General features: G+C 36.4%; 1 protein-coding gene across 2 annotated transcripts in view; it reads right to left on the bottom strand.

Moving 5' to 3' along the window:
- Window positions 1-6,553: 6,553 nt before the first annotated feature.
- LOC121378370 (4-aminobutyrate aminotransferase, mitochondrial-like) overlaps window positions 6,554-26,000 on the bottom strand; it is a 47,680-nt gene continuing 28,233 nt past the window's right edge. For both annotated transcript variants that reach the window (XM_041506510.1, XM_041506509.1), the window contains exons 3-13: window positions 25,760-25,877; window positions 23,807-23,856; window positions 23,126-23,206; window positions 19,380-19,472; window positions 16,991-17,117; window positions 15,921-16,069; window positions 14,901-15,038; window positions 10,194-10,361; window positions 9,445-9,591; window positions 8,635-8,746; window positions 6,554-7,012 (exon numbers count right to left, since the gene is read on the bottom strand). In XM_041506510.1, the coding sequence (XP_041362444.1) occupies window positions 6,888-7,012; window positions 8,635-8,746; window positions 9,445-9,591; window positions 10,194-10,361; window positions 14,901-15,038; window positions 15,921-16,069; window positions 16,991-17,117; window positions 19,380-19,472; window positions 23,126-23,206; window positions 23,807-23,856; window positions 25,760-25,877 (1,308 nt within the window). In that variant the 3' untranslated portion in view covers window positions 6,554-6,887. The remainder of the gene's footprint in view (window positions 7,013-8,634; window positions 8,747-9,444; window positions 9,592-10,193; window positions 10,362-14,900; window positions 15,039-15,920; window positions 16,070-16,990; window positions 17,118-19,379; window positions 19,473-23,125; window positions 23,207-23,806; window positions 23,857-25,759; window positions 25,878-26,000) is intronic.

Here is a 26,000-nt window from a genome sequence, read left to right as displayed (position 1 = left end):
ACATGCAGTTATAACATACTTTGAGTTGGTTGTCATGCAGCACTTTGAAATACTCCCACACCCTCCACTGTATTGAATTTCATTGAATACGGTAAACTCTTTATGTTGGGTGGGAATTTCACACGCACATACCTTGTTCCGTCTGCAATGTGTGTACCCTTATAAAATCTTCTGTAAATTGAAGTAATCAGTTCAATATTCAAAGATTTTAATCGTTCTTCAATTTCGTTATCAGAAATATATGCAGGCAAATGCAAAAACGATACCACAACACTATCCGAATGTAGCAGTCTCGCTTTCATCTTGCGACCGTTTAATTCTAACGAGTCATTTTCCGAGATTATCCTAGCTTGAATAACGTCATCAAGTGTCACCTCATATCGATCAGGCCCCTTTGGAACACAGGCGTGAATCACATCCCCTACTTGCTCTGTCAAAAAGTCAATCAACTCACCAGCCGCCATTTTCTTATTATCGCCAACATCAATTACAACTGTGCATTCCTTCTTGTATGATATTTTCTTCTTTTCTTCTCTCTCCATGTCTCCTCCTCCACTCATATCTTTACTCTAACCTCAAACTCTCAACTCAAACAGACTAACAATGTAGATAACGCCAATTCAAAAATTTCAATACGGGAGCCGAGGTGAAACACGTCCACCATCGACAAAACCCTAACCTAATGTATTCTACCACTAGACCACCGATGCGTTACATTAGTTTATGTTTAATGTTATTTTGTCGATCTACGGCCGCTCCGCTCCATTTACTTCTTTTTAAAAAGTTTCAAATATAACGTAACTTAGTTTCCGGCTTTTATGTCGTTGAAAAACACATAAATAGTTCGCTCCCGCTAGTTCAAAACATTTTTAAACAATGTTTTAAGAAAATGGTAGTTTAATCGTTATAGTTACGTGATTTCACTAACGAGCGTATTTATTGGTTATTTATTTCACAAGCCAATCAATAGAAATCATTCTAACAAAATGAACTGAAGCAGCGAAGGTACAATATGATAACATTAAAATAATAACAATAATAATAATTTAGGCTACAGAGGTTTCAAACATCATCTGATAAAGAAGGAAGGAAATGTTTTATTTAACGACGCACTCAACTCATTTTATTTACGGTTATATGGTGTCGGACATATGGTTAAGGACCACACAGGTATTGAGAGAGGAAACCCGCTGTCACCACTTCATGGTCTACTCTTTTTCGATTAGCAGCAAGGGATCTTTTATATGCAACATCCCACAGAGAGGATAACACATACCACAGCCTTGATATACCAGTCGTGGTGCACTGGCTGGAGCGAGAAATAACCCAATGAATGGGCCTACCGACGGGGATCGATCCCACGGATAAAAAAATGATGATGATAATAGATTTATATACTTGTACCAATATCATCGGTTAAGTACGACTAAAATGCACACATCATTATATTTAGTTGTGTTAAATATTTGAATATTTAAGATATATTTTACAGTAGGCCTGGGATCACCTGAGTTGAGTTCAGCTTGACCGTGCAGGAAAACGCTCAATGAATGTAACGGTCAAGGTATTTGAAACGTACCGTGATGTTGAACAAAATAAAAGTCTGTCGTAGGCACTTTAATTAAATGAGTTTCATCATATCCGGATATGTGGGAGATCAAGCATGGCATACAACTACCCCATGTATACCAAATTCCGAGTGGGGAAACAATGGGACCTGTCAGTGTGGTACAGCATCCATGACTGGAACATTTCCTGCAACATTGTCCCACCTACCAGAACCAGAGAAAAGCAGTCTGGCCTTCAGATGAACCCCTGAGGGAGAAACTCTTTGGCCCCTTGGAGAATCTACGGAATACAGCAGCTTTTGTTCGAGCCACTGGGGTCCCTGCCTGAGCGTACGACGACGACGAAGAAGAAGAAGCATGGCATACAGGTTTTATCACATTGGATATTAGTCCTGCAACAGAGGCTGAAAAAGAGCCTTAGTTTTTTAATAACCGGAAGTATAACATTTGTCACTATGGCTGAAATTAATATCTGGGGTATGCAGTTCATGAAAATATAAGATGACATTTTCTAAAGTTTGTGCGAACAAGATGGCGGCCGTTTTTCAAAATGGCGCCAGTTCATCATAAAAACTGTATATCTTCAGATCTACAGCACTTAGAAATGTGATCTTGGTATCAAAACTGATAATTATGGGCTCAGTGACTGTCAGATATTGGGTTGACTAATGGCTGACTAAAAGGACGGTAATTATGGTATGAAAATCTAAAAATGTTTCTAACATAACTTAGATAAACCTAATTTTATGTGAAATATTAGTTTTAGATCGTTGATAAAATTTAATTTAGTTAGCATGTTTTGAAAATTATTAAAATAAAATATAACTGCAAACTGTAAATAATTGTATAAAATAATAAATCAAGATACCGACATGTCGTGCTATTAATCAAATGGTTTCCCAATAAAAAAACATTGTCATTATGCACCGATCAGCATCCACAAACACCTAACCACTTAAGTCTAATTAAATAAATTAATGGATCAATATATAAGTGAGTGTACCTGAATGAATGAATGAATGAATGAATGAATAAAATAATGTTTAGCAAAACTCCAATGCAAAAAAGACTTCTGAGGGTAGTTCACCAAACGACCTCAGTGTTTTGTACATAATACACAGTACATAATATACTAGGCCTACTGTCCTCAGACTCATCTGGCGTGTGGGACGTAGCCCAGTGGTAAAGCGCTTGCCTAATTCGCGGTCGGTTTGGGATCGATCCCCGTCGGTGGGCTCATTGGGCTATTTCTCGTTCCAGCCAGTGCACCACGACTGGTATATCAAGGCCGTGGTATGTGCTATCCTGTATGTGGGACTGTGCGTATAAAAGATCCCTTGCTACTAATGGTGTTGTTAAACAAAACAAACTTTAAAGGCATATTGTCACAGACCACTGACCTATTTAATGGTCAAACAAAGTATTACCTGAACAAAAATAATTTGATTTGTCCCTAAGTGTACTTTATTCAACCATCTTCATAACTACCATACTCCATATATTAATGACATTTTGTAAAAATAATTGAATTATGGCAATGGTCCATAATTCAAAAACTAAAAATGCCGAGAGTGATGACATAGATTTCACTTCATCATTGTTTAGTTAAGGTGGTGCGATAGCTAGATTTGGTTTCCAACAATTAATGTATTTTTTATTTATTATCCATTTTTAGAGAAATAAGGTCCTTAAATCCGTGACTGTGTGCCTTTAACTCAACTGACATAACTTGTGTTGGTGGAGGTACACATGCAACAAAAGCATCTGGTGCATCTCTTGGATACATTTGCATGCTGCTGTGCAAGGTTGTCCAGTGTCAAGACATGTGCACATCAGGATGTTCAGCAGTTTTGGAACAATTAATGCAAATAGAGTCTGTTTCATAAGTTTTGGTAAATCCTACCCATCAAGTGTTTTGTCGAAATGAATCTTGGAGGAACCCTCATTCATGGGCATGGTGTTTATTGCTATGTCACCTGGTATCAGTGGAGTTTGCATGTGTATGTGTCATCAGCTGGTGGCCATTTCTTTGCAAAGACTCTCTTCTTATTGACAATGTCACACTGACGATTGTTTGACAATGCGCAGTCAGCGTTACTGAACACGACCCAAAATATCGGGTGTTCCTGTGTTCCCAGATTGGGAACTACTAAAACTGTTCGATTTTCTTCATTATTATGCAGTATACTTAGCGTTTCCCGCAACCCTAGAAAGAGCTCACAGTGTTGTAGCCAGTTAGGGAGGATACAGAAATCCTATTACAGTGCTGCATACGCTTTTGCTGGTCATGCATAGCAAGTGCTGATTTATACCAGGTATGACTGGAATATGTTCTTTCATTGCATGTGATAAGATATACAAGTATTTTCTTTACTCTAGCTATACTCGTATTACGATAATACAGAAGCAATACGAGAAAATCACTGTGTGGACTGCTTATTACAATGTGTTGTGTTAATTTTCCAGAAGTAAATTTTGTATGTAGCACAATAATGTTTGTGTTTGAATACTAGTATATTGACTTTACAACTGCCATTTTAAAAAAATATTTACTTGTCTTGTCCTGTTCAACACTGGGACAGGATATCTTCGTGCTGTTCAGACTGATACCTAGACATTTGACCATGTACTTTGTATAGATATATGCCAGCTTTACCTAATATTTTAATTGGAGTGAACGAAATATTATTATATCTCGTAATATTTGGAAACGATATATGCCAGTCTTAACTGGTTTGCTGAACAATTTGATAAAAAAGTGACGGCCCATTTCTTGTGCTTCAATTGTGATCATGCTTTGACAAAGGCCAGCCATGCACAACATCAGGCACGAAATGAACCGGATGATTATGTTGTGTGTGACGATGATAGTGAGATGAAGCCGACAGTGTACCATATAATAACTAGTATGTGGATGAGGTGTGATTTAGCTCAGTTGGTTGAGTGCTCGCTTGAGGTGCTTGTGTCGCAGGATCGAACCATTTCGGTGGATCCATTCAACTGATTGGATTTTTTCTCGTTCTAACCAGTGCATCACAGCTGGTCAAAGGCCGTGGTATGTTTTTTCTTGTCTGTGAAAAAGTGCATATAAAAGATCCTTTGCTGCATTAGGAAAAATGTAATGGTTTCCTCTGATGACGACGTGTCAGAATTACCAAATGTGTGACATCCAATAGCCGATGATTAATTAATCAATGTGCTCTAGTGCTGTCATTAAATAAAACAAATTTGTTTTTAGTATGTGGATATGAGAACGGTAGTATACATAGCACTGTGTACTCAATTTATATTTTACTTTCAGGGTTTTTGTGTTGTGGATTTGTTGACAATACATTAATTAATTAATTAATTAATTAATTAATTAATTAATTCATCCATCCATCCATCCATCCATTCATCCATTCATTCATTCATTCATTGTGCATTCATTTATGGTTTGGTTTGGTAGTTGTGGCAACTTGTGAGTGCTAAAAGCTGTATAATGACCACAATATTTACTCAATGAGCAACGATTTAATCAATGGTATGTACCTCATCTTGATTTATCATTTCAGACAAACATTTACAATTTTAGGTCAAATTGTGTTTTAGTATCTTCCAAACATGTCAACCAAACTGATCAACCATCAAAATTTAATACTTAACATAAAAGTTGTCTTTCAACACAAATTATTAGATTTTCGTGCCAAAAACCACCGCCATTTTCGTCAGCCATTTTAACTGTAACAACCAATTATCTGACAGTATAACAAACAGTTTTAATGAACGTATCGACTCCATAAACATCAGTTTTGACACCAAAATCACATTTCTAAGTGTTGCGGTTCTAAAGTTATACAATTGTATTGATGGACTGGTGGCCATTTTGAAAAAAAATGGCCGCCATTTTGTTCGCACCAACTTTAGAAAATGTCATTTTATATTTTCAAGAATTTTGCACCGCAGAGATTAATTTCCACCATAGTGACAATGTTATACTTGTGGCCCCAGTACACTTCACTTTTCGGGGTCTCTGCTGCATGACTATATACATATTTATTTATTTATTTATCCTTCAATCCTTCAATCACTATATACATTGGTAAGATAAGGTCGCGTGATATAAGTCTGCTGCAGGACTATATATATATATATATATATATAGGTCACGTGATATAAGCCCGATACCGAAACACACACCCATATATATATATATATATATATATATATACATGTACATTTGTAATGATAAAACAACCACAGTAAACTCATTAGCCGAGAACTTTATTTGATATGAAAATAATACATGCACACAAATATAGTAATGAAGGTAAACAATGAAACTTACAATTATTATTTCCCACTTACAGATAATGTTCCATTTAAACACACAATACACAACTACAATGATGGAGATTATGATAATAACAATAACAACATAGTTGTTTTTTAAGCGCTGTCATAATAGCATGCAAACCATATTAAATATTGAAATATCCACCACCTTTCTAACTAAGATCTCACCTCCAGAATTCGAATTCTATCTTGAGAAAGAACAATAATACTAAACTATAACTGTTGACTGTTAAATACGATATTAGTGTTAAAGATTGTCAACATTGTCAGATATAATTACTGACCAGCCGAAAAAAATGACACACATCTAGGTGAGAAATGAGTTATAATTTTGATATAACTGAAACGGTAATAGCTTTCATATCTTTTATTGTTAATATGATCATAAGAATAGTTTTAATAACGCTTAATACAAATGTATCACCATTTTTAACCCCTGCGCGTGCTGTAACCTCACCGTGGTGCAGGGGTGTAACATTCTCTTTGAGAATGGCCAATACAGCACAAATCCCCTTGTTTTCTTCGGGATACAATTAAAGTTTTGAGTAAAAGTCAGTATCTATCTGTGATATTTGTATTTTTGCACAGTTCTTTACACAGTTTTTATTTAAATCTTGAAATTTTATATCGATGTTGATCATCACTTTATTTGTTTGCATTACCATGGTTTGACACCCAATAAGCCGATTTATTTTTCGTGCTGGGGTGTCGTTAAACATTCATTCTTTCATGCACCGCTTTTAATTGGGTCAATATAATTATAATTTTATTACAATGATAAAACGCCCATTGATGTACACACAGTAGAATTAATTGGGTCAGTGTAATTATACGTTTATTACAATAATGATAAAAACGCCCATTTGATGAAATATATATAAAAGAGTAGAAGTCTTGAATATTAATAAGCAAGTCGTGCGTAAAATGCAGCAAGCCCGTTCACAGCGGGAAAAAGATAAAATACGAATGTCAGTGATGGCGCGTTCACTTCTGCAAGTCCTTGAGAACTGATTGGAAGATGTCAAAGAAGATGTCAGCATGGTGATGCTTGAAAATCAGACTAGGTCTCAGCCTGACGGCCACAGGTCCACAAGCTCCGGTATGAACGCCTGGAAAAGAAATACAATCAACATATGGCGTCATTAACAGAAATAATATAGGCACGGTGATGCAATGTATTTTCCAATAAGGGCACGGTTTGGGGATAAGCAACTATAGCATGACGTGCGGATAACAAAACGTTCAGTAAAATAGTATTGATCAGTATATTGGTTATATTTTTGGGGAAGGCAATGCAAATTGTCTTTCCAGATAGACAGAAATGGCACATTTCTGGGGTATGCATCTGCACTATGAGGTCGCAGTAGCAAAAGGTACAGTAGCACAGTGTCTTTCCGATTAGAAACGGGTATGTTATAAAAGGTACATCTTTGGAAAAGGGGGCAGGGATGTAGTCCGGTGGTAAAGCATTCGCTTGATGCGCGGTCGGTCTGGGATCGATCCCCGTGGGTAGGCCCATTGAGCTATTTCTCGCTCCAGCCAGTACACCACGACTGGTATATCAAAGGCCGTGGTATGTGTTATCCTGTCTGTGGGATGGTGCATATAAAAGATTTCTTGCTGATAATCGAAAAGAGTAGCCCATGAAGTGGCGACAGCGGGTTTCCTCTCTTAATATCTGTGTGGTCCTTAACCATATGTCCGACGCCATATAACCGTAAATGAGTGCGTCGTTAAATAAAAATTTCCTCCTTTTTTGGAAAAAGCGTGTTCAGCGATCAGGCCTAGCAATCAGGCTCGTAGGAACAATATCTAGTGGGGATGGACATGAGGCGAATAGCTCGTAATGTTATGATAGATGGATGTTTTGCTGAACTTTTTTTGCTATCTTTGTCCAGCTCATCTGTCTCTGTCAACCGTATCCAGTTAGCTTGCCAGATTATGTGGAATCGTCGATTTCAAAGGATTTGTTACAATGTGATAAAACATTAATCTGTCAAACCGAACACGACTGTTTAAACCATGTTACAATGTGATAAAACAGTAATCTGTCGTACCGAACACGACTGTTTAAACCTTGTTTGAACACATTACAATTTTGATAATCCTGAGTTAATTTATGCTAAAACTATGAATGGGATCAATCATTTACTAGTTATATATTACAAATAAATGTAAAAAAAATAAAAAGAATTATGCCCCTTGTAACTGTGACATAGAACATTTAGGACCGAATTTACGAAGCCTGTTTTTGTTTCTTCTTAAACACAAGTGTTTAAAGGCATACTGTCACGGATTTAAGGACCTTATTTCTCCAAAAGTGGATAATAATTGAAAATTATATCAATGTTTAGAAACCAAATCTGGCCATTGAATCACCTTAACTAAACCATGATGGAGTGAAATCCATGTCAATCCTCTTGGCAATATTAATTTTTAAATTATGGACCATTGCCATAATTCAACTATTTTTTTTTACAAAATATCATTACTTAGATTGTTGAATAAAGTACATTTAGGGACAAATCAAATACATATGTTTCACGTAATACTTTGTTAGGCCATTCAATAAGTCAGTGGTCTGTGACAATATGCCTTTAAGCATTGTAAATGTATGTGGTTACACGAGTGTAAGACATAAACAGGCTTTGTAAATTCGGCCCGTGATGTTCCAATAGCTGGACATATTTTACACTGCCTAATAACTAGATTGAGAGCCGTTAACGTATACCTTTGTTCCTGAGATGGCGGATGGCTGCATCTCTGGTGTTCGCATCACAGAAGTCAATGGCGCACATGGCGCCGAGTCCTCTAGCGTTCATCACGACGCCTGGGAATCGAACCTACAACATGGTAATAAAGAGATAAATAACAATCCCACAACGCTGTAAGAAGCCTTTCAATAGATTGTTCAAATAAACCACAGACAGAACATTTCTTGTGTTGAAATTAAGTACAAGAATAAAATCATATGCTTAATGTCATGTTGAGAAAATCCACTTGTACATCCTCCAAAATCGTGCCAGTCGTAACGTTACATTACGAGGAAGTACGTTTTCAATATGGTTGTCCTTAGACTAAACATATAGGAGGCTAAGGAGGAAAGGTGTCATAGTATATAGAAAGCTGGCCAAAGTAGACGCATATTCAGGGATGTGCTTCAGCACTTTATTCCTTTTTCAGCTTTTTTCTTTCATTTTATTTTGCTTAAAATAATTTTCACAAAATGGATTTGATTTGATTGGAAATGCTCAAAAATTGACCTTTATGTAGGTATTGTAGAGAGATTTCAGCTTTAAAAAATATTTTCAGCTTTTATTTTAAAATGGGTATCACATCACTGCTTATTATTGAATATTTTTTGTCATCATGATTCATGCCGCTTCTTTTCGTAAATAATCAATTCTGGGTTTACTTTGACCGTACTGAAACTGCATATTGGTTGTCACCTATGACACAGCTTAATGGCTCGAAGGTTACTTAAATCATTATTCTTTCGTGTGTGGACGCGTCCATGACAAGTGACAAGCAATAGCGTTACCTGCATGTCGTGAAGTCCTTTCTGCAAGTAGTCTCCAACACGCATCATGTTGTTGATGAGGTCCTCTTCGTTGATGACGTTCAGAGAGGCCTCCAGCAGTGCCACCTTCGAGGGGTCACCACTCCAGGTGTTGAAAATTCGCATTCCCTAGATAAAAAAGGTTCTGTAATACAGTAAAATATATGGTATGCAGCCAAATTAAACAGTGGTGATACCAGGTGTTCACGAAAGACTAGCATATCCTGCCCCAACGTTTTCTTGTCGTCCTGTTGTTTGTTGAAAAAGCTCAAAATTAAACGCTCGGGCAGGCGATAAAACTGAGGGTTGATGGGTGTAATACAGCCAAGACTTTAAGAATAATTCTGAATCCTCTTTTTGTTCTTACTATATACATGTGTAAGTTACTATTGGTATTAACAATTTACATATCAAAGCATATTTCTTATATTATTTTACCATGACATCTATTAAAAAATTAAATGTATAAGAATATTTAAGAAATAATAATATATTTATAGTCTGTCCCACAGGGAACGCTTTTTTATACTATGAAATTTACTGCATGTTATTTAATTCGGAGCTGATTGATTTGTAAATTGCACACAAAAATATGTTGGGTTTTTTGTTATTTCCAAAACACTTTTAACTTTCTTTTTACGTCAAATCAAACTGACATTATTTAAAATAAAAATGTTAACAGAATGATGGGACGTACTATAGTAAGCTACAAAACCAAGTTCTCTTCTTACCTCCTTGACTCTATACTTGTCCTTGTAGTAAAACCCGCCAGTTAGCATCTTCTTCGCGAAGGTCACAACGTCTGGACCATCCTTAAGGTCCCAGTGGTCATGTGCCCACATTTTGCCAGTGGCGCCACATCCTGTTTGGACCTCGTCGATCAAAAATCCCATGTGATACTGGAAATCAAATTTCAGTTTTATATATATGTATGTATATGTGTATGTATTGATGTATGTCGAGGTTGACTGTTACATACATAGATATTAATGCACTGGCGCAGGGGATAATTAAATCCTTTCTGGCCTCACAAATTGTCCTATGCCGTTGCTGGGACTCGAACCTGTGGCAGCGAATCGCCCGCAAATTGCAAGGTTAACCACGATGCACTCTGAGCTATTGAGGCATCCATAAAAGGATGTTCTTTAACTCAACCACATGCATGGGACCTACAATCCACGCGGTCGATCCCGCTTACGTGCATGAAACAGTGGGCAGACCTGACACTGGCTAGTATGTATTGATGCATGAATATCTGTATATTGTATGTATGTCGAGGTTGACTGTTACATACATAGATATTAACGCACTAGCGCAGGGGATAATTAAATCCTTTCTGGCCTCACAAATTGTCCCATGTATGTATGTATATATGTGTGCGTGTATATATATATATATATATATATATATGTCTGTCTGTCTGTCTGTCTGTCTGTCTGTCTGTCTGTCTGTGTGTGTGTGTGTGTGTGTGTGTGTGTGTGTGTATTTCGCCAAATTATCTATTAAACTTCAAATATACCAATTACCCAGTTATTTTGTATCAAAATATAAATTATTACATACAATTATTTCGCCAAATTAAAATAAAATTTACCAGTTGTTTTTTAAATTCGCTATTGGCGAATGCCAGAGCTATCCCAGAAAATTGTGTGGTAATAATATGTTGATTAAAATAACAGTTATACATATAGCAGATGTATGCACAATTGAGTTTATTACTAATGGCATCTTTTCAAATTGATTTGGTCGTATATATCCTAATGAATGCGTCCTCTACCTGGCACATGAAAGTGTGGTAATAATATGTTGATTAAAATAACAGTTATACATATAGCAGATGTATGCACAATTGAGTTTATTACTAATGGCATCTTTTCAAATTGATTTGGTCGTATATATCCTAATGAATGCGTCCTCTACCTGGCACATGAAAGTGTCACCAAAGTAAATAATAATAATGAACAAACAAAGGATGCCAGTTATGTTTGTTCAATAGCTGACCTGTGCAAATGAACAAACAAAGGATGCCAGTTATGTTTGTTCAATAGCTGACCTGTGCAAATGAACAAACAAAGGATGCCAGTTATGTTTGTTCAATAGCTGACCTGTGCAAATGAACAAACAAAGGATGCCAGTTATGTTTGTTCAATAGCTGACCTGTGCAAATGCAAATACATTCCTTCTGCAGAGTTTTTATATTCTGACTTCTGTACAGTCAAATTAAATATGAAATATTGGTTAACACTACTCTTACCCAAACGACAGCATAAATAGCCCAACCAACACTGAAGTGACTGTCGATGTGTATAATCTTGTGTATAATCCCATGGGTCAATGTTGATTTGTCCACTCATGATCATTCTTTTATCTTAAACTACTACAAATTAAGGATATTCGTGCATCTCTGCATTAAATGTATTTGGCTGTATTTTTTGACAATTCAGTGTTAGACTAGGCATCATAAGGTAGTACAATGGCATTACTATTCAGGTGGAGTACATTCTGCCTCAACATTAAGGACATTTATGGGTATATTTATGAAGATTGTTTGTCTCATTCCCAAATTAACCCCTAATGGTAGTTTGCATCAACAAATTGACACAAGAAATAATATATGGTTTTGTCATTTGAAGTAAACATGTAAATTTAACAAAAGTGTATTGGCACGTAGTTGAATTTTGTATTTGTTATATTGGTCCATCAGAGTTTCTACCAGAGGGTAAAATGAGTATGGCGCCATACCCACATTTTTGGGTAGATTTAATTTTTTTAAACTTAACCTTTTGACAACATTAATTTTTCTTATCATTTCTGTATGATTTTCTTAACCCTAACCCTAAACGTAACCCATGTTCTTTCTAGAGGAAGCCCCCCATACTGTGGTTGCATTCAATTCCATAGCGCCATACCCACAAATGTCTTTCTGGCAGAAGCACTGTCCATGGAACATTTTGTTTGAATCCAAATTGCCAATATGGTATTCATGCTGAGGTGTCTTTAATTATTCATTTACTCACTTGGATTAAATGTGTAACAGTTAAGATTTTAAATGTTATTTACTGTCAATTCCGATTGAATCATTTACATCTGGTGATGACCTCACATCAGTAAAATAATTATTTGTCTGTATTTAGACATATGACCGTGTTACTCATTTTTATTACTTATCAGCCTGTTCTGATAATTAAATATAGATAATCGGAGTTTTTACTGTAAGTCAGTTATTTCATTAGATGGTTCTTGCATGTCCACTAGGTTACTTTCATGAACAAATGTGTTTTTTAAAATGAAAATGTATGTTGTTAATGGATGTTAGCATATATTTAGAAGTGCAGTAAAAGGCTGTGCTGGTTGATATATACTTCTTGCAACATATAGGAAAAAATTTCCAAATTATAAGTGATAGTTTGTAGGAAAAATATATGATAAGAGTAAACATTTAGGCGATTACATAAGATATAACCTTATTTTGTAACAAAGTGATATTAATTCATACATAGGGACCGCTTGCCTAAATTGTAGTACTATATAAAATTGCCCTTGTGTATGTTTAGTGCAATGCTTGATATTGCTGTTGTCCATAACTTAGTGGACACTATTTCTTACCTGTGACAGTTTTAAAAAACACACATACAAACTGAAATGACTATTAGCGTGCCAAACCATCATTTCATGTGCAGAAATATATATATTGAATACAGTGCTGCAAATAAAACATAGATTGAACAAGTTTCATTTTTAAGAAAATTAAAATCTTAATTTTCCCCCTTTTCTGTGAAATGACCCGCATTCATAAATTTATATATACACATATACATATACATATACATATACATATACATATATATATATATATATATATATATATATATATATATATATATACATATACATATACACATATATATATATATATATGTGTGTGTGTGTGTGTGTGTGTGTGTGTGTGTGTGTGTGTGTGTGTGTGTGTGTGTGTTTATGTATGTATATGTATGTGTGTGTATATATATTTATTACCCATATGGGCTCAAATATACGGGGTAATATTTTTTCGATCTCTGCACAGTGTGCAGATTGCTTCTACAGCCACTGATTGGCTGGCTTTAAAATCACGACGTTTGGTTGGTTGCTTGCCATGGCCGGAACTTCACTTTCATTCATATAATTTTTTCATTCATGAGTCAGATTACACATACGTTATACGATCTACAAAGATTTACAAAAACAAATGGACTCATTTGTTTCGTAAACATGAAATGGTATATTTTCATAAGCAGCGGCTTTAATAATATATAAAAATAATTATTTTCAAATGCAAATACAGTTGTATTATTTTGTACTGTAAACATTTGGCTGTAAAGAGAACGCCGTTATGCTATGACGTCACTTACATTACGTCATGTAATTCGCGTAAGATTATATCACGTAATGGCTGATGTTGTAGACTCCAGAGGAATTTTTACATTAAAAATCAGTTAAAATTGACAATGGGTAATAAAGAGAATAACCAACTCGCTACGAGGAATTATGAATTATCTGTCCCTCGTGAATGAATGTTGTAAAACCCTCGCCAAAGGCTCGGGTTTACAACATTCATTCACTCGGGACAGATAATTCATAATTCCTCGTAGCTCGTTAGTTATTCTCTAAATATATATATATATATATATATATATATATATATATATATATATATATATATATATATGTGTGTGTGTGTGTGTGTGTGTGTGTGTGTGTGTGTAAATTTATGAATGCAGGCCATAATCCAATAAACTAGCTGTCGTCAATGTTTCAACTGCCATAGCACGTCACCAATGGCCTTGGTACTTAAAGATGTTCACCTCATTTATTAGGCATTACAATATTTTCAGTTAGTTCAGCTTTTTACTGTTACCTTATAGTTTGCTTACAACTGTTTGCTTATAAACATTAAAAAAATAATTTTAAATACATCCAATCTGAATGACAAAACCGTTATCCTTGATCAAGACTGTATCTTTGCATAATCGCAGTCAAATGGGTATTTTGAAAAAATAATTGATGATTCCATAAATATCTATATAGCTAGAGCTTGTCTATAGGAGGACATCCACTCCCGAGGAGATCCTTTACTGGATAATAATCCTTCTGACCACCACAAAGAGGACTGCCACTTAGCTAGTTTACTACATCAAAAACTAGCACAGGACAGATCTCATTGGGAATAAATACAGCTGTGCTGATTTTCACCCATGAATCAGTGTTAAAACAGTGATGATACCAGGTGTTCGCGAAAGTTGAGCATATCCTGCCCCAACTTTTTCTTGTCGACCTGTTGTTTGTTGAAAAAGCTCAAACTTTACTTTATGTAAAACAAAAAAGGTACATACCTCGGATACTAGTCAGTGTCTTCAATATGTTTTTGATAAGAAATAATAAGCTTTTATTGTGATTACCTCCTTTGTTATGTCCTGGAGACCTTGAAAGAAATAAGGAGTTGCGTGATTGTCTCCCCCTTCACACTGAATGGGTTCCACCGCCATTCCTGCCACTGGCGTCCCCTTGTTGTTGTACTTCTCAATCTGCTCTCGAGTCTGATTAGTAAACAAAAACAGCCACTTTCAGATTTCAGTTCACCTGGCTTAACAAAGACTGGTCGCAAAACTAATCACACACACGCACGCACGCACTCTCTCTCTCTCTCTCTCTCTCTCTCTCTCTCTTTCTCTCACACACACACACACACACACACACACACAGACAGACAGACTAATAGTGCATCTTTTTGTTTAAGAAAATCAAAATAATCGCACGCCATTATAGCAAAAAAATATAATCTGTTTTGTCATTGGCCATTTGATGTCAAATATTTGTAAATTCTGATATAGTCTTCAGAAGAAACTAGCATTTTCAAATTACCAGTAAGGGATCTTTTATAATCACAATCCCACATACAGGAAAGCACATACCATGGCCTTTGACCAATTGTGTGGGGCGGGACGAAGCCTAGTGGTAAAGCATTTGCTTGATGCGCGGTCGGTCTGAGATCGATCCCCGTTGGTGGGCCCATTGGGCCATTTCTCACTCCAGCCAGTGCACCACGACTGGTATATCAAAGACCGTAGTATGTGCTATCCTGTCTGTGGGATTGTGATTATAAAAGATCCTTTTCTGCTAATCGGAAAGAGTAGCCCATGAAGTGGCGACAGTGGGTTTCCTCTATCAATATCTGTGTGTGGTCCTTAACCATAATATTATGTCCGACGCCATATAACCGTAAATAAAATGTGTTGAGTGCGTCGTTAAATAAAACATTTCCTTCCATGACCAGTTGTGGTGCACTGGTTGGAACGAGAAAAACCCCAATCAGTTGAACGGATTCACTGAGGTGGTTCGATCCTGCGCCGCAAGCACCTCAGGCGAGCGCTCAACTGACAGAGCTAAATCCCACCCCCTAGGGGAAACAATGACGTTACCGCTGCTAAACACATGTCCTCCTCCTTCCTGTTTTCACGAGCGAACTCATCGAGCGGGTACTTCAGTCTCGGGAAAGGTGCCATGGGCCAGTCGGGCTGCGGCACGTCCAGCTTGTGTACCGGTCGTGAGTGTGTTATAGCCAGAGCGCCTGAAACATGACCGTGAAACAGTCGAAAATAAACATTTCATTTCATTTCAACTTATTTTCGTGCTTATATCCAATTAAGATTAAAGCACGCTGTCCTGGGCACACACACCTCAACTATCTGGGCTGTCTGTTCAGGACAACAAGTTAGTTGTTAGTGGTTAGTGAGAGACAAGAGGGTGTAGTGGTATTAGACCTACCCACTGAGTCGTTAAAACACGCTCTGGGTGGGAGCCGGTACCGGGATGCGAACCCTGTACCTACCAGCCGTGTGTCCGATGGCTTAATCACGACACCACCGAGGCTCTAACCATGTCCAACACCATTTGTGCAAAAGTGAGTGAAATATGAATACAATATATATCAAAACGTTAAAGCCATTATCACTGATTGACGTTGACCATCATAGATATGTTGCAAGTAGCTTTAAGGAATATTTTGACAGACATGCAATATGCAAAGTATATGCATTCGAGTATGTATTGCTCCAGCTAGTACCGTGATACATGTTATCCTGTCTGTGGGATGGTGTATATAAAAGAACTCTTTGTACTAGTGGAAAAATGTAGCGGGGTTCCTCTCTAAGACTATATGTCAAAATTATCAAATGTTTGACATCCAATAGCAGATGATTTATAAAATCAACGTGCTCTAGTAGTGTCGTTAAACAAAACAAACGTCTTCGAGTATCTAGTTCACTTGACAAGCCAATAGAAGCATTCTATGGTTAGTAAAAGCTATTTAAACTTATTTAGGCGCAGATACAAATGCTCATACATCCTTGGATGCAATTTGTTTGGAGCAAACACCGAGGTACAAATTTAACAACATACGTGGTTCCAGCTATTGCTTATTCCACATTATCATGGTTAAATAAGCTGATGGTAATATATCATTATAGTTGAGTAAAGGAGGTCTACGTACCGATGGATCTGCCGTGGAATGCACCTTTAAATCCAAGGAAGGTAAGTGGCGGGCAACCAGGTGCCTTGTTTTCTACACAGCTGACCAGTTCCTCGTCGGTAGGTGGCATGCCTCCTCGTTGTCGGTTCTGTGAAGAAGTAAACACAAAATTCTGCTGCCATCTTTTAAAAACAGGCAAAGAAAACCCCCAGTACCAACCACCCCATTAACAAATACAATAATTAAAAAAAAACCCACCAAAAAACATAAAAGAAACCCACTCTATCATAATTTTAAGAATACAAACGTTAGTTTGGATCAAGAACATATTAAAACTATTTATTGGAATGTGAAAAACACGATTTTGTCTGTTTATGTTTTTTGTCAGTCTTAATATTTAAAAAAGAAATGCTGGAGCAGAAGGAAAATCACACGCATAAAACGAGGAATGAAAGAAAGAAAGATGTTTTATTTAACGACGCACTCAACACATTTTATTTACGGTTATATGGCGTCAGACATATGATTAAGGACCACAGATTTTTAGAGGAAACCCGCTGTCGCCACTACATGGGCTACTCTTTCCGATTAGCAGCAAGGGATCTTTTATTTGCGCTTCCCACAGGCAGGATAGCACAAACCATGGCCTTTGTTGAACCAGTTATGGATCACTGGTTGGTGCAAGTGGTTTATACCTACCCACTGAGCCTTGTGGAGCACTCACTCAGGGTTTGGAGTCGGTATCTGGATTAAAAATCCCATGCCTCGACTGGGATCCGAACCCAGTACCTACCAGCCTGTAGACCGATGGCCTAACCACGACGCCACCGATGCCGGTACAAGGAATGAATGATGAATCAAAAAATCAATGCCATTCCAGTATTATGAATAAATGATGTTAAAACAATATATTTTAGAGTAGTTATAATACCACACTGTACAAAAGAAAAGAGACGTTTAGAATAAATGAATGGACAAAAGTCAATGTAATTATAACCCACCATTATATTAAATCCAATTTCATCAACATTCGATATTTGAATCGAGTGAAGTAAACGGACATAAGAAGCTATTGACTTGTGGATATACATGTATATTGATACCAAAACCAATATGGAATCGAGTGAAGTAAACGGGCATAAGAATGAATGAATGTTTAACGACACCCCAACACGAAAAATACATCGGCTATTGGGTGTCAAACTATGGTAAATGAAAAAAGAAAGTGATGATCAACATCAATATAAAAATTCAACAGTTAAATAAAAACATAGTGTAAAGAACTGTGCAAATATACCAATATCACACAGAGATACAATTAAAATTTAGAATAAAAGTCAGTATCACGTAAAAATTGTAATACTAGTTCTGCATGGAATCGAAAGGATTCCATCACATTTCGTTGTCCAAATATATCTTTTCGGGTTTCTTTGAGATTTGCACACTCCACCAAAATGTGGCGTACCGTCAAAATACACCGACAGTGCACACACTGAGGTGGAGGATCCTTCTTCTAGATAAATGAATGTGTCAAGTCATCCTCCCTGACCTGCCTATAGGAGGACTGCAACTCTCCCAAGACTGGCTCGATACCATGAAGCTTGCTCGCAACCGCACCATCCCAATCATGTTGCCAAGTCGAAAAGATAAATTGGTTGATGCTATGTTTAAAGTCAGTATAAGGCACACCAACCCTGGGGCATGAGGCAAATCCAAAGCAGACTTGGCAGCTGAATATGCCGTTTAATTACCCTTGATGCCAGCATGGCTGAGCACCCAATAAAATACAATATCTTTATTGGCAATGGACAAAAAGACAGACCTTCGTAGCACCATTCCAATTAAGGGATAATCCAGCTTCAAATTGCGTAAAGCTTTGAGACACGAAAGTAAGTCGATAAAAATAATAAATTTGGATCCAGTCGAATCCTTGATTTCTTCTAAGGCTTTAATGACTGCCCAAACTTCAGCACAAAATATCGATGCTGAGTTCGGCAATCGCATGGAAATTATTGTGTCTGATGGGAAAAACTGCAGCACAAGCGACATAATTTCCATCCTGTGATCCATCTGTATAAACAGGAATGTAATCACAGTACCTGTCTTCAATGTTCGTGAAAAATTGTTTGTAGACAACAAACAGCATCTGTACGATCTTTCCTCAGATACGCCAGATCAAAACCAATTTTAGGTGGTGTAATACACCAAGATGGTATAGCAAAATATGAAGGAATTTCCAAAGTGTCTGCTAATCAATGTTGGAAACGGACATAAGAAGCTGTTGACTTGTGGAATACAAGGACATTATATTGATCCCAAAACCAATATGGAACCGAGTGAAGTAACTGGACACAAGAAGCTTTCCACTTGTGAATATACAGGCATATTGACATCAAAACCAATAACTTACTCTGTAAGCAATGAACAACACCTTCTGCCCATTCTCAACTGAGCATGCGCCGCATGCCATTGTCATCACTTGATGTAAACCCTGCGGTGCCACCTATAATAAATAAAGTAACAGAAATAAATCTACAGGGTTATTGTAATCATGCATGATAGACATATTAAGCAAGATGAATTACCGTTTATTAGTTTGGATGGACATGCATTCAAATTTAATAATGATGGGTTATACTACAAAAATTTGTTTTGAAAAAGAAATCCTCAAATCCTCAAAATATTTCATTGGCTGCATTATATTATTATTTACGAAATGCTCGAAATGTAGTTTAAAGGACTTGTGATCTGGATACTGCCAATTATTGCATTTACATTCCCCAGACTTTGAGAGAGCAAAGCCACAGCTTATACACATTTTAATGCATTACTTATAAAAATAGGTAATAATGTCTATCATTATTTGTATCAGATAAATTTAATTTAATTCACAATTTTAAAAATAACTATTTCACAAACATGTACAGAGATACATAGACATGACAATTTACTTTTCATTCTTTAATAATAATTATAAAAAAAAACATTTTACTTTTGTAGCAATAAATTTTATTTTTTATTTTTTATGTAAAAACAAAACATGACATTTTAATAGAAAATGGCAGCTCCAACTAAAACCCACCTCACACCCCAGCATATTTTAAAATGAGTGTTCATTAGTTTAATAAATGCGACAGTTAGGCTAATTTCGCTTTTAATGAGCAACAATGTGTCTTTGATGTACACTTTCCCAGAGACAGGACCTGTTATAACCTTTGATACTCCAGTCGTGGAACACTGGCTATAATGGGAAAACCCCCAAGTGTGTCCTCACATTAATGTGAATCGATCCTGCGACCGACTGCATCTCAGGTGACTGTTTTCCCATTGAACTATAAACCCCACCCCCAACGCCACAGAAACTAAATACTGAAAAAATACAAGTTAATAGTGGAATGATTTTTCTCAACAAATCAATGAAACACATTTCAACAAAACACAACACCCAAGTTTCATTGTTGATCGGTTTTATTGCAGCTTTATTGCAATAATTGACACAATTCTTGAGTACGAAAAAACTTATCCTTGTTAAATACGCGAGGTAACCATTGAAACCGACTTCTGTTGTTCTGTGTCCATCTGACAAAGGACATGCGGTACGTTTGACGAAGCCAGCCAAAAGGCTACTTTACACATTCTCATTGGGGACAAAACAGTTCAAGAAACCATCACAATTATATCAATTAGAACAGTTTTCAAAAACGCCACACCCTCTCCTCTCCAGCGTACACAAGTTTGTTTTGTTTAACGACACCACTACAGCACATTGATTTATTAATCATCGGCTTTTGGATGTCAAACATATGGTAATTTTGACCAAGTCTAAGAGAGGAAACCCGCTACATTATTCCATTAGTAGCATTAAGGGATCTTTTTTTTATATGCACCATCCCATAGACAGGACAGCACATACCACGGCCTTTGATATACCAGTCGTGGTGTCCTGGCTAGAATGAGAAATAGCCCAATGGGCCCACCGACGGGGATCGATCCTAGACCGACCGCGCATCAAGCGAGCGCTTTACCACTGGGCTACGCCCCACCCTTCTCCACGTTCACGTAGTTGACTAATGTTGATTTTTGAGATACACATTTTTCTTTATAATAGGAATACTGTATTATCGTATTAATATCTAATAGTGTATTTTATACAGTGTGTTGTTTTTCTTCTTATAAACATTGTAAAATTAATTATTTAAAACGTTTGAGCCAATATTACACTTGCGCTATGTATTTTATATTCATTTTTGCATGGACATTTTCTAATAAATTATTACAATTTAAAATTTCCTGATATGAATACAACCTCAATTAAGTAGGATGGGCCGACAGCTGAATTGTAGATAACACCTGAAAAAGAATTGGTCGATTAGACATGGAAAAGATGCAGCAGAGTTACCGGCCATGACTGGCCGCTAGCGTATTCGTGTGAACGTGCAACACGTTGCACACAATTTGCATGTGTGGTGTTATAATAATATTGAATCAAGATTATTCGATTTTACATAAATCACCTGTTTTCTTAGTGAGAAAAAAGCTTCCGAAATAGCACAGTGCAGTTTAGTGATTAAGAAGATAATCTACAGATTAGTCTTGATGAACTGTGGATATTAAGTTTTAGAAACTTATTCTGCATGTCTGACGCATAGAGGTATACAAAGGATTATGTCTGTAGAAAGACTGGAACACCAAAGTGACATTGTTATAGTCATATTTGATTTTAATTTTCTTTTAAACGAATGTGTTATTTGTTCGCGTGGGCTACTTATAATGCTTGCAGTTTGGCTGCAAATGAGTAACACGGACCAGACAATAATTACTAGAGCTAACATTGTTAAAAGTTGACATACAAAGAGTTCTAAACCAGTATATCTATATCCAAATGCCAGCACTTAACCAGAACTCAAGTAAAATTGGACTTAATTATCCTTAAGCGGTTTCGTTTTGGTTTTGGAAGCCGTTTTTTAGTTTTAATCGCTTATATAGTACTTCAGAATCTTGGGATGGTATTGCAATTACTGACGTTTTGAATGCCCTCGGGTGACCCCGGACATCATAACCCTGATGGAACAACTTCTGTATGACAATAATACGGCGTACATACCATGAACCTGCCCTAAGGTGTCTTCGAAGTTGTGATATGCAGACACCAAAATCTGAAGCCGAAGATGTATTGCTCGACAAAGGGAAAACTGACTATTGGAAAGTTGAAGTTATCCCTTTTGTCATACAGTTTTGTGTCCATGCCATTATCGCTTTGAATCTCTATGCATAGATCGAGGTATGGAACTGACTTAATACCTTCGGATGTTTCTTTTATTTTTCTATCTCTTGTGGCAAATAAATAATCCTACTATTATTGAATGATATAAAATCATCAATTAGTCTCGATTCTTTGCGAATTATCCAGATCCACGGAAGATAGTTCTGTATTTATATCTTTGAAACAAATGCCCCGTTGATTAAAGAATGAAGGTTTTCCCTTAAGTTTGTCCTGTTGAAATCAAATATTGTATATATAGTGAACTTTTAAATGGATTGAGAGTGAATGATTTCACGTAAACCTGAAATATATGGATCCACGTAAACCTGAAATATATGGATCACTTGGGTTTAATAATGTTAAGCCTTTTCTTTTAACGAATCACTGCGTATGCCCAACTCCTATCCTAATCATAAGCATTGTACGAATCCCGATACCACGCCTACGATTACTACATGCAATGTGACGCTAAAAATATACGGCTGGGGTGCAAAGTAGTTTTAGGGTAATTGTAGAAACCAGCATCGCTAAACTCTTCATCTGAAATAAGATAAAGAAGTTAAAAAGAGTACAGATTCCCCTAGCAATCGTTTACCGCTGCTTTGGAACAATTCGAATCTCTTATTCGGTATAAACATGTTCTACTGACGCAAACGTAATGACGTGATCGTTCAAAAGTCAATGAATGACGAATCCACGGATATGACATATGACATTGTCACTTTAGTATTTATAACTGTGTCATATATTATTCTACTTTTACAAATGCTTTAGTAGACTACCATCTAATGTTAGAGTCAACTGAATGTGAAAATAATTGGTAAGGTATCCGTACCGCGTGACGACATAAATACTGTTAGCATCACACGCGTCTCATACGTGCATGGACTTACGTGTAGTAAAGTCGAAAACAACTTGTCAGGCCAGTTTCCAGGGGGGTGCACACATAGAGCGGGGCGGTTGACGAAGGCAGCCTGCGGACCAAAACAAAGCAAAACAATACTAATGTATATGGTTTAATAATTTTCCATAATATTAAAGAAGCTGCAAATACGTAGATCAAGTTTACCCCCCCCCCCCCCCCCAAAAATAATTTGTTTTTCATATTTTACGTGCTTTGGTGAGAGACATAAGCTTGATACTAAATGGTAATGAGTTTAATATTCTATTTATTACCCAAATACATTTTGCAATGTGTCCGTTGATCACTATGTCGAGAATGGCAACTGACTCACGTAATTTAGTGGGGGACATAACTTTGATACCATATGGCAGTGATTTTAATATTCTTGTTATTACCAAAAGTTTTGTAATGTGTCCCTGTGAAATCACTGTGTAAAGAATTGCAGCTGACGTAGATGTTCAAACCCGATGATACTGTGTGACGTCATATCTTGCTTCGGTGGTGCGACATTCAATGGTTAATAAAAACAATACATTTATCAATGTTCAGAATGTTTGAAAATATATGGATTGCATACTTATTGATAAAATCTGACAGTTGTTTTTTTGTTTTGTTACTGTCTTGTGAACTCTTCTAACTGCCGAGGGAATGCAAAGGTTTGATCACTTACCGTATTGCCAGGGTCCGTCATAACTTTCAACAGTTTAGCGTGACTGTAGCCTGTCATGGGAACAAATCGGTTATAAGATTAGACGTGTGTATCTACATTTCTTATTTTAAAAAGAAAACATAAATTAACAAAAATATGACAAAAGGTATTCGAACTATGTTTGTAAAAGTACAAAGAAGACGGAAAAGAATGGAAATAAAATTACGTCCATGCACATAATGGAGCGGAGCGGATAATTTTGTCATGCTCATATAACACTAAGGTTTCGAGCATGTCCGTTCTGGGTCCCGCCTCTGGATAGCCAGAGATCGGATCCGGGGCACAAAGCACATAATGGAGTTTAATCTTTTCAGTACTAAATTTAAAGCCACAAGGGTCCAGAGAAAACGACCTTATTTCCATTTTAGATATCACCCGCCCTCAACCAGAACAATTAGACTATGTATCTAAAATGCGTTTAACTGTTCATAATGTAATATTTATTTTATGAAATGTATATGTATTTGTGTATAGGAAATGTCGTAATAAGAAAAGTGTTGCCAACAAACCAAAAATAGCTTCTAACTTCATTATAAGTAGGTTTTAAAAAAAATAATTATAATTTCAATAAAGTAAAGTAAAGTTTGTGTTATTTAACGACGCCGCTAGAGCACATTGATTTTAATTTCAATAAAGTGACACCAGAACTGTAGGTATCTTAAAATGTCCTTATATATGTATATTTTCATGAACACCTCAAATATTTAGATATATACAGGCCTCTGAAAATTGCGAGAACGGTCGTTTCGTTCGTGCGTTGCTCTCGCAAATCTAATTTTGCGTAACCTATTTTTTGTTCGCGCAAATTTTCGAGCACCATTTACATGGATATAACGGGTTACACAAAAAGAAAAAAAGGTTACATGGATTTTAATTTCTGCGTAACCGATAAATGGGTCACGCAGATTTTCAATTCTCAGAGGTCTGTGTATATGTTCTGACGATGTCGAATAGTTTTCTAAAATACCTTTGAGAATACGTTGAGAATATGTTAGCTTGTTGTTTCAGTCAGAGACTATATTTTTATCACAAAATAGCTTTGATGAAACTCAATGCTCAATGCTCAATCTAATTAAAATTAGCTCCACTATTACATGTGGATCTAAAGACAGCCAGTTGGAGCTCATGTCCACCAATCAAAACCTTACTTGCAGAATTCTGCCAGTAATTTAAAAATAATTTGAAAACATTCCGAATTATCCTGAGGGTATACGACATGTTTCGTGTGAATTACGAATGCCTTAAAACATGTTTTATTTTATAAAATAAATAATTTGTAATGTAAAACTGAAGACTGATTTAGTTTTTTTAAATTTTATAAATAAATAAATAATTTTTAATGTAAAATTGAAGACTGATAACCCACCCGATACGTATTGGTATGGTTCGCTGTACTGCGGCCACTAAAATAGACTCGCTCGATATTTTTAGAATTTGTATGCTCCCAAATAACGTTATAAAACGCGAAGTGTGATTGGTCAATATTTAAATTATTATTTACAGACGAAATGTTACCTGGACATTGGGGACTACGCAGTGTTGTTAGTTTTAAATCACTGGCAGGATTCTGCAAGTAAGGTTTTGATTGGTGGACATGAGCTCCAACTGGCTGTCTTTAGATCCACATGTAATAGTGGAGCTAATTTTAATTAGATTGGCCAATGCTTGGCGTTACATTTCTACATTTAATGAAGTAGTATTGTCGGTAATTTAAGCCGTGGTTCGATGATTGAACATTTTCAAATTTCCAGAAGTAGTTTTGTAATATCTGCACTTAAATTTGTAATGATACGAAAATACGACCACTAGTATGTGTTCAAAGATGATGGAAACATCGTGGTGGTTATGATATCACAACAGGCTTTTTTAATATAATGTTTACAAAAACAAGAATGAAAAGGTCCTGAAACAAACCTAGCGGTAATGATGCTATTTGATTGTACAAATCCAGCATGACGTTGCCGTCAACATCCATGACGTAGTTACCCTGACTCTCGTTATAATTGACAAAGAAGTGAATCGCTTCCGTGTTCTGAAACAGACGGAATTGTATATATTTCAGCATCATTAATGGGACAAATATAATAATTGCAATAATTGTAAATAAAAGTACCCCTCCCCCGCAACACTGAAAATAATACGTTGGAAAGCGAAG

The sequence above is a fragment of the Gigantopelta aegis genome, chromosome 8, assembly GCF_016097555.1.
Source record: "Gigantopelta aegis isolate Gae_Host chromosome 8, Gae_host_genome, whole genome shotgun sequence".
NCBI lineage: Eukaryota > Metazoa > Mollusca > Gastropoda > Neomphalida > Peltospiridae > Gigantopelta > Gigantopelta aegis.
The sequence above is the reverse complement of the archived record's forward strand: the minus strand, read 5'-3'. Positions and strand labels throughout refer to the sequence as shown.